The sequence below is a fragment of the Haliotis rubra genome, unplaced genomic scaffold (assembly GCF_003918875.1).
Source record: "Haliotis rubra isolate DU_JTF1 unplaced genomic scaffold, ASM391887v1 Scf883, whole genome shotgun sequence".
In the NCBI taxonomy this organism is placed as follows: Eukaryota; Metazoa; Mollusca; class Gastropoda; order Lepetellida; family Haliotidae; genus Haliotis; species Haliotis rubra.
Window position 1 is genome coordinate 405,706 of NW_025767616.1, and position 18,545 is coordinate 424,250.

General features: G+C 39.7%; 1 protein-coding gene across 1 annotated transcript in view; it reads left to right on the forward strand.

Annotated features, from left to right (window-relative positions):
- Window positions 1-13,781, forward strand: part of LOC124263450 (probable methyltransferase-like protein 24) — a 32,770-nt gene extending 18,989 nt beyond the window's left edge. Inside the window, exons 3-6 of the mRNA XM_046698097.1 lie at window positions 8,175-8,303; window positions 10,191-10,265; window positions 11,547-11,682; window positions 13,268-13,781. Coding sequence (XP_046554053.1) covers window positions 8,175-8,303; window positions 10,191-10,265; window positions 11,547-11,682; window positions 13,268-13,516 — 589 coding nt within the window. The 3' untranslated portion in view covers window positions 13,517-13,781. The remainder of the gene's footprint in view (window positions 1-8,174; window positions 8,304-10,190; window positions 10,266-11,546; window positions 11,683-13,267) is intronic.
- Window positions 13,782-18,545: the final 4,764 nt, after the last annotated feature.

The following is an 18,545-nucleotide window of genomic DNA, read 5'->3' on the forward strand; positions in this document are numbered from 1 at the left end:
TTTATTGATGATGATGGTCTCATTAGATCACGTGGCAGACTTGAGCATGCTGAGTTTTGCCATTCAAAACAAGATTTCCAATTATCTTGCCAAGAAAAACTGGGTCACAAAATTAATTGTGAAGCAACACCATGAAGATGGTAAACATGCAGTTGGGACAAATCAACTCTTGTCAACGTTGTCATCTAGGTTTTGGGTCATAGCTGGACGTGAGGCAATCCGTGAATGGGAACGTGAATGTGCATTTTGTCGTCGTAGAAAGGCAAAACCTGCCACTCAAATCATGGCTCCACTCCCTCGTCTGAGGCATTCTCTCCGTGCTTTTGATACCACAGGTGTGGATTTTGCTGGTCCATTTTTGACAATTCAAGGACGCGGTAAAGCAAGAAACAAACGTTATCTTTGCCTGTTTACTTGTCTGGCAACCAGGGCGGTTCACCTTGAAATGGCATATGCCCTTGATACCAACTCATTCCTCAATGCATTCTATAGAATGACAAGTAGACGAGGATTGCCATCAGAAGTGATATCTGATAATGGTACCAACTTTGTTGGGGCCGCAAATGAAATGAAGCAACTAGTTTCCAAGCTAGATTCAGACAAAGTGAAATACTCTTTAGCAAATCGAGGTGTTCGTTGGCTTTTTAATCCTCCCCAGGCTCCACATTTTGGGGGGGTGTTTGAATCAATGATCAAGTCAGCGAAGAGGGCTATTTTTGCTATCCTTGGTTCTGGGGACATCACTGATGAAGAGCTGATAAGTCCTTCTGCAGCAACAAAAGCGGTTATCAACTCACGTCCTCTCACATATCAAAGTGCACATCCTGGTGATGATGTTCCATTAACACCAAACCACTTTCTCCATGGTCAGTGTGGAGGAATCTTTGCACCAGATTCGGTAGACACTACCTCTTTCAGTCCCAGAAAAAGATGGAGAAGGGTTCAAGAACTAGTACGACATGTTTGGAGAAGATGGATGAAGGAATGGCTACCTTCTCTCCAATGTAGAAGGAAGTGGTTCACTCCAAGCAGAGATCTTCGAGTTAACGATGTAGTGCTTCTCATTTCACCTGATGCTCCACGCGGTACTTGGAACCTGGGGATAATTGTCAAAACATATCCTGGTTCAGATGGGCATGTGCGAGTCGTGGACATAAAAACTGAAAAGAAAATTTTGACAAGGCCAGTGTCAAAAGTATGTCCATTAGAGGTGGCGACAGAGGATGTAGAGCGGATAGATGGACAGGAAGGACAGGACCACAAGCTGGGGAAGACAGACGAAGAGGATGGACAAGACAGATGAAGAGGAAGGACAAGACAGATGAAGAGGAAGGACAAGACAGATACCAAGGAAGGACAAGACAGATGAAGAGGAAGAATTATGGACAATGAAAGATGAGGAGAAACAGACATTAAGTGAAGTGAGTTCCGTGTAATATATATCTGAGATGTGATGATTCATATTCAATAGGATTCCCGGATTGGTGTTATATCTGTGAAATGCAATAATGTGTATGTACTTATGCTTGAAATGTGCTTTATTTTCAGATTTGGAATTGTGTGTGTATATTCATGTTTCGAAAATGTGATTTTCATTTCATGTGGAGTATGTGCTTGATTCTTTTGGAAATATTCCAGAAATTCTATGAAGTCAAAACTTGTGAGTATGGTGTTTTGTAAAGTGATTGCAAAGCATGTTTTTTTCCTTTCCAGTGATGAAATATTGAACTGTTTAATGTTTTAGATTTTGATTTTTCACTCGAATTAAATGATAGTTTTATCATGGAGGGGGGAATGGACAGAAGGACTCGCCCGAACACCTCCCGTTCATGGACATTCTAAAACGTTCGAGCGAACGCGCATTTGAAATTGACATTTTTGCTGCTGCATCCCGTGCAGATTAGCACGTGGTTGCTACACTTCGGTTCTTGACTTGTATGAGAGCAGTCACACTTTGGTGACCGTCTCCTCGTGTATCTTTCTGATATAAATGAATGAATTTTGAAGTAACTTTTGAATATTGTGTGTCTAATTTGTAGACATTATTTGAGAATCTTGAAATTTGATAGTTATTGAAGAATTCATTGAACGCATTAGAGATCACACATTTGGTGTCTCCTTTGTGTAGTGTCGTATTTGGACACGCCTTTGTAGAGTTCATATTTTTGAACACGCCATTGAACAGTGTCATATTTGGACACTCTCTTATAGTGTCAATATTTGGAGACACATATTGTGTCATAATTGGACACATCATTATTTCTGTAAATATATTTGTACATATTGGGGATTATAAATTCTTGGGAATAAAACTGTAAAAAAACTACAGAAAAGTGCTCTGTTGTCCTTTGACTACGTAATTTACCAGCTTCCACTGCGTTCCAATGTTTTTTATTATTGTCAAAGGGTAGGTTTTTCATTATTTGCAATCTAATATGTGTGCAGTGAAACATACTGAGATTTGGAAGAGTCCATTATTTAAAGTACAGGGGCGCGTTGTTTAGCCGATACGCTGTGCAGCGCTTCGCTTCTATTGGCTGAACAACGCCTCGCTGCATGCATCGCAGCGCTTCGGCGTGCAGCGACTGAGAGAGGTGCTTCCTGCGTAAGCGAGCGACATTCAAAATGGCGTCACGGCATGTCATTCTGCAAGGTAATAGAGAAAGCTTGTCTGCTCTTCTGTAACCAATAGGGACAAGTTTTTTTTAATGTTGCGCATACAATTCAAAATCATTGCATGGAATATCTTCTGCAGCTTCGTGTGGCTAGTATCGGTGAAGTGTTTATATTGGACGACGCCATATTGAATGAAGCGCTCACACAGCAGTCCGTTGCACGGGAAAGCAGGCAGCATAGCGCAGCGAAGCTTGCAAACTTTTGCTGAACAATGCGCCCCAGGTGTTGTTAGATATCAGCATTTTATGTACATGTTCCCTTGTTAAGATCATCTATCGAGTATATTAGAGAGAAGGTGTATATTTGTAGTGTTTTAAATCAGAGTTATTTTCAGTGTATGACCTACATTTCAATATGTTTTGGCCACCTGTCACCCCTTTGGTCAAATAGAGTAGGACTTCCATTTCTTGGAATTGAGAGTCAGAGATGCACTGTTTCCAAGAATTTGCGTTAGCCAGCGATGTTTATTTACGAGTACATTTAAGTCTTTTTGAGTGTAGATTGGAGTTGTAAGAGATGTTATTCAATGTCTTATTATTCATGGTATGATAGATTATTTCTGGCAATGTAGAGTTTAATCTCATTATTTTATTGTTCATGATTCAGAGAAGCATAGTTATGACGTCGCAGATAATACGCACACATAATTCATTATATGAGAGATTTTCTAAGCGTTCCTATAAGAGATTAAGTGTAAACATTTATGAATTATAAAAAAGTTATTTATCTGAGTTTTATGAGTTTACAAATGACAAAGAGAGAGAGAGAGAGTAGATAATAGAGAATATATTGTATACTTATGAGAGCTCATTATTGTTTTCAGAACTCCATACTTCCTTGTGTTTGGGAACAAATGGTGTTGGGAGACCTCCCACAATAGACTTGTTCTTTGACCTGTGAACCACCACCCATTTTGTGTTCTTATCATTTAATGTAAAATGGCTTTTGTTACAATTTATGACTCCTGGTAGCAAAATTGCTACATCAGTTCAACTCCTATTAATTTGAAATAATCATTTCCGAGAATCTCTAAAGAAAACTAAATCTGACAGAATAACAACAATCTTCCATTGTTTTGCAGGACAATGTCAAACAATTTGATGTCAAGAATGAATGTTGATGGGCAAAACGGCAAGTTTTCTTTTAAGACTACAAGGTTGTATTCAATCATCTCTGGTAAGTTAATTACCAAGTGCAGCATTTTCATCATGACCATAGCAAATAATATATGACAGTAAAGCATCGTCTAATTCATCCTACCGGTAATTCATAGTCTAATTAAATAATCAACTTGCAATTGAGGATTTTCTTTGAAAATGTTTAAGAAAACTTCCATTCCTTTCGGTTGAAAATATAAATTGTTTTACACTTTTCGTCATATTTTGTATTGATGCTGTTCATATGTTCACATGCCAAGTTACAGCAGTGAAATGAACCTTTCAAGTGATTGATTAAACAAATACTTGAATCATTTAAGACAATATATCTTCCATATAACTTATTCATGTATTTAAATATAAAATTTCAGAATGTGTCCTATCTCAAGGGAATGAGATGGGAATGCATCCGAAGCAAATTTCAAGAAAGAGTTAGGAACGTTTCTGAAGTATCCACCTGACCGCCAGGCAGGGAGTGGCAGAGAGAAGAGGAGCTGATAATTGTGTTTTTGGAGTTGTAATTGTGTTGAAAAATCTGAACTGTGGTATTGAAATTGGTGGCGTAAATGTCACTTTGATGCTATATGCCGATGATATTGTGTTATTAGCACAACAGAGATCACCTACAGACTATGTCATGTGTGATGTTTTACATTATGCATTAAACCACGTTTTCTGTGTGCGTGTGTGTTCATAAAGATTTCATGAAAAGTGACTTGTTTTATGTGCTGTCTTCAGGTATAGTTCCTGGTCATCTTGGATCCCTTTCATGGTGAAAGTAATTGCATTGTGTTTATTCAGGGGTCTGTCTAAGAGCTGAAATTCAGACAAAATGTCTTCTCGGGACAATTTTCACCTTTTCAAGGTAACAATACAACAGTAAATAGTTTTTCTTAATTTGGAATACTCTTTTCTTCTTACTGGAATTATACGTCTAACTGACATAAAACTTAAATGAACATTATATTGAATGTGGAATTTTAATCAAGTATTTTATCAGGTAAATATTTTTACTGCAATTTTCTGTTTGAACACTGTTTATTGCAGGTAGCTTTTTGGGTATTTTAGCTGGATGCAGGAGTTTGGTGCTACTTTATTGTAGTTTAAAGATGAAATGCGAGTCTATTTACAGGAAAGCGTAATACCTCCCAGACACAACCACGGAACAACCCATTTTCAACGTTAATAATATGTCAGACTTCAACATTGATTCCACGTCGGATATCTACGTCAAAAAAACTTTCATATACAACCTATTTTCAATCTATTTTCAACGTTGAGGATCAACCTATTCTCACCGTTGATAATCGGTCAAACTTCAACGTTGATTCCACGTCGGATATCTACGTCAAAAAAACTTTCATATACAACCTATTTTCAATCTATTTTCAACATTGAGGATCAGCCTATTCTCAACGTTGAAACAACGTTGATGTGCCTGCTGGGATGTCTGCCCTGTGATGGTTTACTGCAAATTCCAATTTGGGGTAATAAAGTTGTTGTTGTTGTTTTCTTCTCCTCCTCCTCCTCCTAACGGAAACTCACAATTATTTTGATTTAAATTTTGGGACAATATTTTGCCAAATAATCCATTGTCACCTAAAACTCGTCTGTCGTGATGTAAACGTAGACAGATATAATCGACTTATATCCTAGAGTTCATGTGGTCATTATAACGAAGACGTTATTCACTACCATTTTACATGTCGGAACTATCAAAATTTGAGAACAACTGTGTATGTTTATATTCAAGGATATGATGTTAAAACTACTTTATACGGTAACGTCGCATTTAATAACTCAACTAATATTGACATTCTCAACTCATTACACCAGTCCATTTCTTAAAGGGGACGGTGGGGTAGCTTCATGGTTACAGCGTCCCCTCTTCACGCTGAAAACCCGGGTTTGATTCCCCACATGGGTACCGTAAGATAGAGCTGTAATTGACGACTTACATTGTGTCATTTGTCAATCATGAAAGTTGAGCATTTGAACTAACATGACTATCTAATACATGATTCCTGTATTCAATAAGAAACAAAACATCTGTATAATTATTTGTGTTTGCAACTTTTTCAAAGCTACATTACTAATAGGTACAGTATACCCTGGTTATAATGCCACCGTTTGTCCAGGAGAAGACATGGCATATCCAGGGTGGCATTATAACCAGGTAGGACAGTTAGAGGCCCTATGCAATCAACAAGGTGATTGAGCTGATGTCTTCTGAAATGAACCAGATAACATATTTCAACAGACCCATGGGACTCTCCCCCCTCATCACCGAGATCTACATGACCCATCTAGAAGAGACAGCCCTTGTAATACAAACCAATAAAAGCGATTTTAATCTATGATAGCTGGTTAAACAACTTTTATCCTAAGATGAACAAAATTCTGAGATTTAAATGTTCAGTTGGCAAGGTATAATTATGAGGATTCGCAATCTTAATTTCACTATATTTGATTTTCCTTTTTACTTAAAGTGAAATTCATTGGTACGTTTTCACTGCAAACAGACTATAATCTCTTATACAAGCTTTGTACATCAACCTCATCTATTGTATATACAGCACATGTATTTATCCTCTCAACATTTTACTCATGTGTCACTCGTTCGAAAACGACATTAGAATCTATATCGAAACGTCGCCTTCCACAAAACAAAGAAGTTGTATAGCCATAATATTAACATCATTCTTCATCACCTCAACTTCTAAAATATGCCCATCAAAGAAGACAAGCTATATATAATGTACTAAGCATTTCCGGGGCATGTTTCTGCCGATAGGTACAGGATCCTGCACGTAACACTAACGTTTATTCTCTTTGTAATTTGACAGAAACAGATACCTAACTCCATTTAAACTGAAAATGAGCCCAAGTGTTCGGCTCTCAGATGGCGATTTCTGGCGATCTTGCGGACTGGTTTTGGAGATTTTACGTCCGCTTTCCGACATTTTTAGGAAATTTAATTAAAGATCGTTACGAGATTAAATAAAATATATTATATAAAACCGATGAAATTAAATCTTTAACATTGGGTTTACAGCAATACAATATACTTCTACATATGCACTAGACAGATGGATACCAGGCGCTATACAAGTGAATTATTATTATTATTATTACTTCGGTGATATTAAGTACCACTGGAATCAAACAAAGAGGTGCTACGCAAATCTGAAATCCTTCCAGAGGGGCACGAGTCGCTCGCTATTCGGCTTGTCCCAGAATAGCACGAGTTGGTCACGAATGTATAAGTGGGTCACTTCCGATACGAAACTTTTGAGCGAATTGGTTCAGGGTATTTTGCATTTAACCATTTATCTGTGACATAAAAAAACCTATGTCATACCGCATTTACGTAAGTATGCATATTAAATTTAGTGAGGGTTTTTCGCTGTTGCACTCTAAAACTAAACATTTGTGAAATTGTACCAGACATTACTATATTACCATATTACCCCTGGACAACGAGTACAGAACACTCCCTGTGGAGAATACAACCGGTGCATCATTTAACTGCTGGTGGACGGCGGCATTTTATAACAAACTTACTTGCCTAAGGTGAGACCACATGTATCGCATGTGATTATTCAGTTTTGAACTCTTAGCGCTAAGATAGTCGCAAGTGCCATACATTAACATTAACTTACGACTATCTTAGCGCTAAGAGAGTTTCGAAAATCTGGGCCCAGAACTGAAGTCCTAAAAACCCTCAGTACTCAAGCTGCCAAACATGGTCACCCAATAACACAGAATTTGTTGCATTTTACCATAGTTTCAATTATTCTGCATAATTCTGTTAGAGTATTTGTTTTCAAAACCAAATAAATATGCCCAAAAGGCGTTAACAGGTTGTTTGTATCGGTTCACAATGGTAAACATTGTACACAAACGAAATACACGTAAGATTTCGAATGGTATATATTCCCAAATGACAATGAATCTTCTATTTATCAACATGAAATACTGATAATATGCACTGGATTAGCGAAGATGATCTATCATATCAAAGTATTACAACACGCTATACGCATTCGCAAAGATATCTCCGTACCGGAAATGACGTGATGACCTTGTCATTTTTAGTGACATATTCAGCACAGAATATTTCTCGCTTATTGATTTGTTTGGAAGGCTGTTTTGGGTTTCGTGACAATGGGAGGTGACACAGTGGAACCGATGGTGGCGTTTTGTGGGATTTGTTGGCCCAGAAATATATTAGTTGTATAAAGTGGGCTAGTAAGCATTCTTGACCATAATCCTGTGATTGACAACCTCAATAATTAATGACTATATGAATACTAATGTCTGACACTATTGGTTATTTAGTTACCTTGACAACGTAGATACAATGTGCTACCGGAAGCTGCGCATGGGCAAACTTGGAGATGGAGGCTGGGAGATCTGTGACGATGCCAACTACCGACCAGTAAAGCCCTGTATCGTGTACTCGTTTGGGTGAGTAGTCAGCTGACTGGAATACCTATTAGTCTAAGATACAGACGCCGAATACAGTCCAGTAAAGCCCTGTATCCTGTACTCGTTTGGGTGAGTAGTCAGCTGACTGGAATACCTATTAGTCTAAGACACAGACGCCGAATACATTCCAGTAAAGCCCTGTATCGTGTACACCTTTGGGTGAGTAGTCAACTGACTAGAATACGTATTAGTCTAAGACACAGAAGCCGAATACAGTCCAGTAAAGCCCTGTATCGTGTACTCGTTTGGGTGAGTGGTCAACTGATTGGAATTCCTATTAGTCTAAGACACAGACGCCGAATACAGTCCAGTAAAGCCCTGTATCGTGTACTAGTTTGGGTGAGTAGTCAACTGACCGGAATACCTATTAGTCTAAGACACAGACGCCGAATACAGTCCAGTAAAGCCCTGTATCGTGTACTCGTTTGGGCGAGTAGTCAACTGACTGGAATACGTATTAGTCTAAGACACAGACGCCGAATACAATCCAGTAAAGCCCTGCATCGTGTACTCGTTTGGGTGAGTAGTCAACTGACTGGAATACGTATTAATCTAAGACACAGACGCCGAATACAGTCCAGTAAAGCCCTGTATCGTGTACTCGTTTGGGTGAGTAGTCGACTGACTGGAATACGTATTTGTCTAAGACACAGACGCCGAATACAATCCAGTAAAGCCTTGTATCGTGTATTCGTTTGGGTGAGTAGTCAACTGATTGGAATACCTATTAGTCTAAGACACAGAAGCCGAATACAGTCCAGTAAAGCCCTGTATCGTGTACTCGTTTGGGTGAGTAGTCAACTGACTGGAATACGTATTTGTCTAAGACACAGACGCCGAATACAGTCCAGTAAAGCCCTGTATCGTGTACTCGTTTGGGTGAGTAGTCAACTGACTGGAATACCTATTAGTCTAAGACACAGACGCCGAATACAGTCCAGTAAAGCCCTGTATCGTGTACTCGTTTGGGTGAGTAGTCAACTGACTGGAATACGTATTAGTCTAAGACACAGACGCCGAATACAGTCCAGTAAAGCCTTGTATCGTGTACTCGTTTGGGTGAGTAGTCAACTGACTGGAATACCTATTAGTCTAAGACACAGACGCCGAATACAGTCCAGTAAAGCTCTGTATCGTGTACTCGTTTGGGTGAGTAGTCAACTGACTGGAATACGTTTTTGTCTAAGACACACGCCGAATACAGTCCAGTAAAGCCCTGTATCGTGTACTCGTTTGGGTGAGTAGTCAACTGACTGGAATACGTATTAGTCTAAGACACAGACGCCGAATACAGTCCAGTAAAGCCTTGTATCGTGTACTCGTTTGGGTGAGAAGTCAACTGACTGGAATACCTATCAGTCTAAGACACAGACGCCGAATACAGTCCAGTAAAGCCCTGTATCGTGTACTCGTTTGGGTGAGTAGTCAACTGACTGGAATACGTATTAGTCTAAGACACAGACGCCAAAGTACAAAGACACCACATCATCCATTTCGGGATTTCATCATCCATAAAATAAATTCTATTTCGGGCATCAGAGTATTATTTTAATGATGCATGCGAGGTAATGAGGAAACTCGAATTTGAATGTGGAGCATTAACGAATGAATGTTTTTCAAATGGCCTCAAATATTCAGTTATACCGTGTTGGCCTTTTTCAGATCTGTGTTGTGATTGTGTCAAGGGTCCGTGCATCCTTCGCTTTCATTAGGCTGTCAACAAGATGTACCTACCCAATAAAAAAATAAAAGATTTTACGGATATTACGCGAAACTGCTGTGGCAATGTTTCTTCATGAATATACTATGCCATTTAGAAAGTGGTCAATTGGAGCATCAGTAATGATGTTTTTTCTATTAATACAGAATCAACAACGATTTTTCTTTTGACGATGACACGGCCAAACACTATGAGTGTGATGTCTCTTCCTTTGATCCGAGGTTTGTATATACGCTTGTTAATCTCTGCTGGTACATTATGTACTGGTTCGTTCGTTTTTGTTCGTTTGTTCTTTCTTTCCTTTGTTCCTTCATTCGTTTGATGTTTCTTACATGGGTACAATGATATTGCTGGAATATTGCTAAAAGCGGAGTGAAATTATATTCACGTATTATCTGTCGAAGGAGGTGCCAAAACAAGAATTCCACAACATTCTTTTACCTATGTTCGTCACATTCAGCGTACAGTATTGGGGTGTGTTGTTTTGTGTTGTTATTTTGTTTTTTGTTTTTGTTTGTGGGTGTGGGGTTATTTTGGCGAAAACTGGAGATCCAACGATTTGGATAGGTGACAATCATATGCGGTTCGAACTTTCTTTCTTAGCCAGAAACTGCTGAGGAAAGACAACAAAACAACCACTGAAACAACAAAAAATGTTGTTTGATTGCGGCGTAAAACTATACCCACTTGAAATCTGTCGAAGGAGGCGCCAAAACAAGAATCCCGCAACAGATTTTCTCCTTCGTACGTTAGGCACATTTTGACAACTAACTGGGGATAGCACGATCTGGATCGGTGCCAAACAATAATATGCGGTTGTAGCTTTCTATTGAATGAAAAATGCTGACAGAAAAGTTACAAAACAGCCACTAAATCAAAGAAAAAAATATTGCTTGATTGTCATGCTGATTGTTCAGAATGTAACCATACATTAAAATATCAGATTAGAACATCTGAAAGGTGCAGGTATATAATTTCCATGTACCCTGCTCACGTGCGGGGAACAAATCGCAGCGCAGCTTGGGTAATTTGTTTATCTCAAATACGTATCGTTGGGTTTCTGGATTAACCGATGTTCTTCGAATGCGTTGGGTACATGGAGGTACGTTCGGTTCGTTCTGCTACTTGTTTTCTTAACGCAATGAATATGCGGACGTATGTTTGGAACTGAGAGAAAGAATGTCAGTAAAATTAATTCGTGTTCATCCGATCAATGAGCGCCTATGTGATGTACCATGTGTGTACCAGAATGTACCCTTTTGTACCCTGAGCCGTAAGGCTCGATACCTCACACCACACACACAAACGGGTCGGATGACATAGGTACGTGTACATCACACGCACCAACAAATATTACGAATAACATACCTGACTTGCGGAGAGTTTACCATTTGTGTGTATCAATCATTATTGGTGATATTTGGACAAACTGTGTCATAAACATCGTCTATTATCGTTGATTCTGTATTATAGTAATAATAGTGATAATAATCATATTTCAGTATGACCGAGGCATCCTACCAGAGGTCGCCACGTGTCCGGTTTTTTAAATCAGGCCTTGACGGAAAGGATTATAAGAAGAACTCCTGGGAGTTACAGACATTGACGACCATCAAGAAAATGTTGAACCACACCGGGGTCAGTGACATTTTGAATAATCTGAAATATCTTTTGCAAATATTCGGAAATTAGCTCCCCATGAACTAGGAATCTTCACATACTCTATACTATGTGTCATTTAGAAAGTGGTCAAACGTAACAAGTGTTAAAGTTGGGGGCGTTAATTTGTTGGGGATGGGTCCGATCTGCGCTTCGAAACCACGTTCACAGAGTTAGACACCAGATCGCCAAAGGAAATCAGCGATCTAACCCCCTCAGCCATCGTAGCCCCCCACAGCTGGGATTCTTCATCACGTACTTCCGGCTGGGTCCACTCAGGTTCCAGAGTTGGAAGTTGATTTTAATGTCTCAACACAGGTCATTTTCGCGACATTAGAATCACTAAATCATAATTAAATAATCGGCAAATGGGGCCTCGATTTGAATGATCTATTGGTCAGTTTAAGAGCCGCATGCAGAAACATCCCAGCTATATGATGGCGGTCAGTAAATAATCGAGCCTGGGTCAGACAATCCAGTGATTAGCACGCCATCAGGATACGATGACCTGTACTAACAAGCAACCCATTTGGTCACCTCGTTAGTGTAAGTCACTAGGACCTGCACTCTTAATCACAAAAGGTTCCTTGGTCCCTTTGATGGTGTAAAGAAACGGCTTTGATCCTACAGGCAATCAACAATTATCAAAACTGAATTCTATCGAACATGTTATATTTGGAATTACACTTTCTCTGCAACGTACAGATCTGAGTACATTTGAACCAACATATTCACAAAGTAACGGTCTAACCCACTCAGAACCTCCACAAAATGGAAGTTAACATCACTTACGTTGTGATTACCGTGTGACTTGTTGTTACCCTAACTCGCGCTCAGAAAAATGGAGTGTGTGTGAGTTTAGTTTTACGCCGCACTCAGCAATATTCCAGCTGTATGGCGGCATTCTTTAAGTAATCGGGTCTGGACCAGACAATCCAGTTATCAACAGAACGAACATAGATCTACTCAATTGGGATACGATGACACGTGTCAACACAGTCAGCAAGTCTGACCACCCGATCCCGTTAGTCGCCTCTTACTGCAAAAAGGGACAAATTAAGGGTTAATCGACACCCTGCCGAACTGCTCTTTAATTTGGCTACACTACCAAGCAGACACACGTCAGCACTAGTACAACAAGACCCAACTATACATAAATGACAACACAACACAACACAACACAACACAACAAACCTTATTGGTGTAGAGATGGGTAAATAGAAGAAAAAGGCGGCCATTTTGGTTTATTTTATTACGCACCTGGTGTGTGATTCTATCCCATCTCAACAACATCTTCAGTTTATTCCTTAGTATTCGGGGCAGGTGGGGTAGCCTAGTGGTTAAAGTGTCCTCTTATCACCTTGAAAACCCGGGTTCGATTCCCCACATGGGTACAAAGTGCGAAACAAATTCCTGGTGTCCCCCCGCCATCATATTGCTGGAATATTGCTGATGGCGGCGCAAAACTAAACTCACTCACTCACTGCTTTGCTGTTCCTGATATTGTCAAGAAATTTGTAAGGATGTCGTTTAATACATTAAAGCCTCTCTGTTTGTTTTCCAGAAATACATTGATGTCTTGAAGATGGACATCGAAACTTCAGAATGGCCGTCACTAGCCAACATGGTGTCATCAGGGGAACTGTCGAAAGTCAGACAGTTTCTCGTGGAATACCACGGATTTTGTGACAAGAGGGATGACTGCATCAGCAAACTGAAAATATTGAAAGACGTCCATGACCAGGATTCAGGAAGTTCCATGTCCACAAAAATGATAACTGTGGATTTCATAATCAGTTATTTCCTGTCATAAGGACAGCTTGCTATGAGATTCATTACGTGAATATCAAGCTTCAGTGAAGTCATTGTTTAGTGAGTGAGTGAGTTTAGTCTTACACGGCTTGTTACAATATTCCAGCAACATCGCGGCGCCCATGTTTAGTAATTTTCCCACCACTTCAGTTTGCGCCAGTTCAAGATCGTTAGTATCGTTGTCTCGGTAGGTAGTTTAGGTGGTGAACAAGGGACGGAATACGGAAGTCGAGGAATTTATAACGACAGCAGCCATGTTTATTATAGTTGGGGGAAATGGGTTCAAAATGGTAGAAGTTGATAGATATCACGTGACAGATCTCACACCGGGACCGAGTGGCCAATGTTCCCAGGGATATCCGCTCTGTCACCAACACACATGCAGAAGTCAGACGGCAATTCTTCATCGTCGACGTAGTCGGTGGTGAGACGATGGCCTTAGCCGAAGCCCCGACTAGCCGCACAATCCGTACACTTCTATCGATGATCTGGGCCCGTCTCCTAGACTAATCAGTCAGGTTTTATAGATGGGGCCATTACCCATGTGGTACAAGGCCACTGACCTATGTACATAAGTAAGATCTGCCAAAATGTATGGGACATGGTGGACTAGCTGTCTAAGGCGCCAGGCTAGTGATTCAGCGAGCTTAAGGTGAAGGGATCGAGCCCACCTGTGACCGGGTGTAAAAATCTTGTAGTCAACTGTTACTTTGTGTGCAGACTCTGTCAGTGTTGTCACAACCACTAGTGTACAGTACACAATCCTGTACACTTAAAAGAACCCACGAATCCGTTGGTATATGACCAGATGGTGGTCACATGAATACGAACAAACACCTAGTTGCGGGTACAGCAACGTGCAGTAAACTTGGACAAAGTACTGTGACTATGTGTCCCAGTCCACCTAGCTGTGAATGGGTACCTCGAAAGGATGAGAAAGCCACATTAACTTGATGCGCCTTGTCGCTGCAAGAGTTGTATACTTCCCAGGGAGTTGAGATTGACATCCTATGATCAAGCGGAAAAAACAAAAGCACGTGTGAGGAGCCTATCTGCAAATCAGCGCTATATAAATAGATTATAATAATTAATTGACATTTACTGATAGCATTGAGAATTAAGGGTCCTGTCCGGAGTGAGGTTTTATGATAAGAGGGAATACATCGTATGTTTAAATGTACGTTGGGCAAAAATTGAAGCAGTTCGATCGTTTGAATATATGTAGTTTTTAACGGTTTGCAGTATCACAACAGTATTGCAGTTTTGAATAAAGTATTATTAGACCAGACCAATTTTATTTTTTGTTTGACGGATCCGCCTGTCGTCTTTTCTCACGAATAAGAAAAACCATAAAAGTTAATTTTCCCTGCTCAAAAAATAACACCCTAATGTTTCATTGGTCAAACATGTAAATTAACAAGAAAAGTTTTTTTAAAAGATTGTCTTTTGCCCCATATACACTTCATAAATTGTCAACAGTAATATACATTTAATTTTTATTTTATTTTTTCCCCTCCTGCCTTTTTAGGTTTTCTGAGGACAAAAATCCGTAAAACAAGAAATAAAATCGGTCTGGCCTTATTGTTTTATTTTGAGTGGATGTGACCGGTAGGTAGGGCACACTAGACGGGGAGAGTCTGACAATCTTAACCAATATTATTTTCCTCCACTAGTACTTTCTGTAACGGCGGTATATGAGATGTTTTATTACAAGACGGGAGATAAATGGTTTAGAAATTTGGAGAATTTTTTCAGCACATGTATCCAATTATTCCCAAACACGATTTTGACGTTTTTTTATGGGCATTTTAGAAGTTGAGTTGATGAAGAATGATGATTAGATTTTATGGATATACAACTTCTTTATTCTGTGGAAGGCGACGTTTCGACGCAAGTGGCAACGACATTAGAATCTTTGTCGAAACTTCGCCTCCACAGAATAAAAGAAGTTGTATATCCATAAAAACTCGTCATCAAGTCAAAACATTGAATACACAACAGTCTCGTTTCCTGTTGACTGGGTTCCGTCCTATTGCGCAACTTAGTACAATAAGCAGTCCAGAATTTTAGACCAATCACCATTTAACTGGATACTTAAATTTTAATCAGTATTATTTGATATATCTAAGCACTTGTACATTAGCGACACTACGCCTTCTTATAATCCTTGCAAACATGTCTTGCAGCGTGCTCTGTCGTACTGCTTAACACTGACAAACGGAGACCTGGAAATAGTGGAAATCTCAAAACGAGGCTCTGCGTAGCTAGAAAGGTTTGGCGTTTGGTACGGACTTAGTATTATATCAATAACATTGTGCGTTTCAGAACTACACTGAATTAGCGCAAAACCCATTATTAGTGTAAACCCATGAGCCAGATACATTGTGAATCTTTTTACGACCTCATCAAACTTGGGCAGTCTGTGACGTCTTAGTTGAGGTCATGCTGCCTACACCTCGCCATAAAACATAGAAATAGGATGTTATTAAAGTTTAGAAATTAAAATTCATTTGTAAATACCATTTTCTTATATTCAGTGTAACCATAGTTGTTTGTGATGTCTATTTTCACTTCTCACGAGAAAATTCGGATTGGCTGAAAAGCAGGTCATTGTCTGAATAGGTTAATGAGACTCGTGTTTCGGTTTGTATTTATCACGATTTTGACATGCTGAGACATTTCTAGTAACACTCAGCCAAGCCTGTTAAATAATGTTTGTTTGTTTGTTTGTTGACTGGTGGTAGGTAGGTTGGTTGACACAGCACGCACTCAAATATTCCAGGTATATTCCAAGTTTCTGTAAATAATCGGGGCGGTGGTGAAAAGTTATTCGCCCGTCACGTCGAAGACCCGGGTTCGATTCCCACATGGGTTTACAATGTGTGAAGCCCATTTCTGGTGTCCCCTGCCGTGATATTGCTGGAATAATGTTAAAAGCGGCGTAAAACTACACTCACTCACTGATCAAAATAATCGGGTCTGGACCAGACGATCCAGTGAGCAACATCATGAGCATCAATCTATCGTAATCGGGATGCGATGATATTTGTTAAATGATAATCATCATTATGAAGTATTGTATATAATGTACAGAATCTCTGAGAAATGTTTTTCTACTTTTCATCACTTTTCAATTGGTTATTTGTGGTTGTTTGTTCTGAAATAAAAATAATGGTTTAGAAATGTTTTCTGTAAGTAGTAAATACATTTCCAAACGAAGTGGATCTTCAGTAAAGGGATAACATGAATTTGCAGAAGAATACTTAACATCGCTTCCCAATGGCTCCAAAACTTTATTCATTAAGATTAGAACTATTTCAAGTGGTTCTCAATTCATTCGAGAAATGATCTGGATTTTCAAAAGCATAGGAACACCACAATTTGGTAAAATAAATTCAATGTAATTTTAAACAGGATATAAATACATGACATTTACTAATCATATAATCGAGCATAAATGAGGCAGTTATATTGTTTGGGTGACCCACATGCTACTCTTTGTTCCAGTGTGCATATCAATTTATATTTGGTACTGTTATAAGCCCTCCCCGAAGACCATTCAGATGTGTGTTTGACTTTCCCTCGATCTGCTTTAGAAATTTCAGATGTACACATACACTAAAAGTCTTATTGAAGTTTAGAATTCCCTCTTTGAATTCCTCCTTCACTAGAGCTCCTTTTGATGTAATAATGTAATGTGTGTTGTTAGAAAAGTTATATTTTCTTTAGTCTTCTCAGTCGAGCTTTGCAGTGACAGCGTACCGACGAATTTCAATTTTAAGCCAAAATAGTAAATCAAATAAAGTGAAATTAAGATTGCGAATCTTCCTTATTTTATCACCTTGCCATGAACATTTAAATCTCAGATTTCTATTCAACTTAGGATAAAAGTTGTTTAACAAACGATCATAGTTTTAAATCGCTATTATTGCGTGTATTACAAGGGGACAAAAGCAGAAGTTGGAACAGAAACAAAATGCACGTGCGGGTAATGCGATGAGCGTTAACTTAGACCAACCCTGCTTTTTCTCGGTGTTTCATTTACCGTGCATGAAAGTGAAATCCATCGGTACGTTTTCACTGCATACAGACCATACACATTCTCACAGTTCGTCATGTCTTACAGACACAAACATACATTCGTAAGGAAATGTGCCTGTTTGTGTGTTATATCAATACACAACTGTTTCTATATTCTGGTACTCTTGATGTCTGGTCTCCTTTTCATGAACTGGTACGTACAGTTCAACACCGTTAAGGATGAGTAGAATGTCTTTTGAGACGAGCTCATGTTCAGGTCCACAGTAGTAGTATTCTCTCGGACGTGTCGATATATAATGGTGATATAATAATAGCGAGCCCATAGGTAGTCCATGTATTTGTTCATATATACCGTCACCCCATGTGAAGTAAGTGGAGTTGATGTAGGCTGAGGTGAGGGTGAGGTGAGGGGTGAGGTGAGGGTGAGGTGAGGTGAGGTGAGGGTGAGGTGAGGTGAGGTGGAGGTGAGGTGAGGTGAGGTGAGGAGGTGAGGTGAGGTGAGGTGAGGTGAGGTGAGGTGAGGTGAGGGAGGCAGGTGAGGTGAGGAGGTGAGGTGGGGTGGGGCGGGTGGGTGGGGGTGGGGTGGGTGGGGTGGGGTGGGAGGTGGGTGGAGGTGAAATTGGGTTTAACGTTGTGCTTGAGAATATTTCGCTCATATGACAACGTGCATGCGTGTATGTGTATGTGCGGCTGCTTGTACTAGCCCAGACTTAGGGCTGGTTTTATAGTGCTAGCCCACTGAGTTACCATGCCGCAGTGAAGAATGAATACCCCACTCAGACACATTTATACTGACTCCGAGCTGACCAGTCCTTGCTGTACCCATTAATGCCGAGCGCCAGGCAGGACCAACAAGTACCATATTTTAACGTCTTTTGGCATGTCGCGGTCAGGCTGAGGTGAGGCTAATGATTGAGTCTATGGTTGGCTGGTGTCAAGTGGCTGTCTGCTGGTTGAGTCGTTCTCTTTGGCTAAAAGGGCTCCTTCCA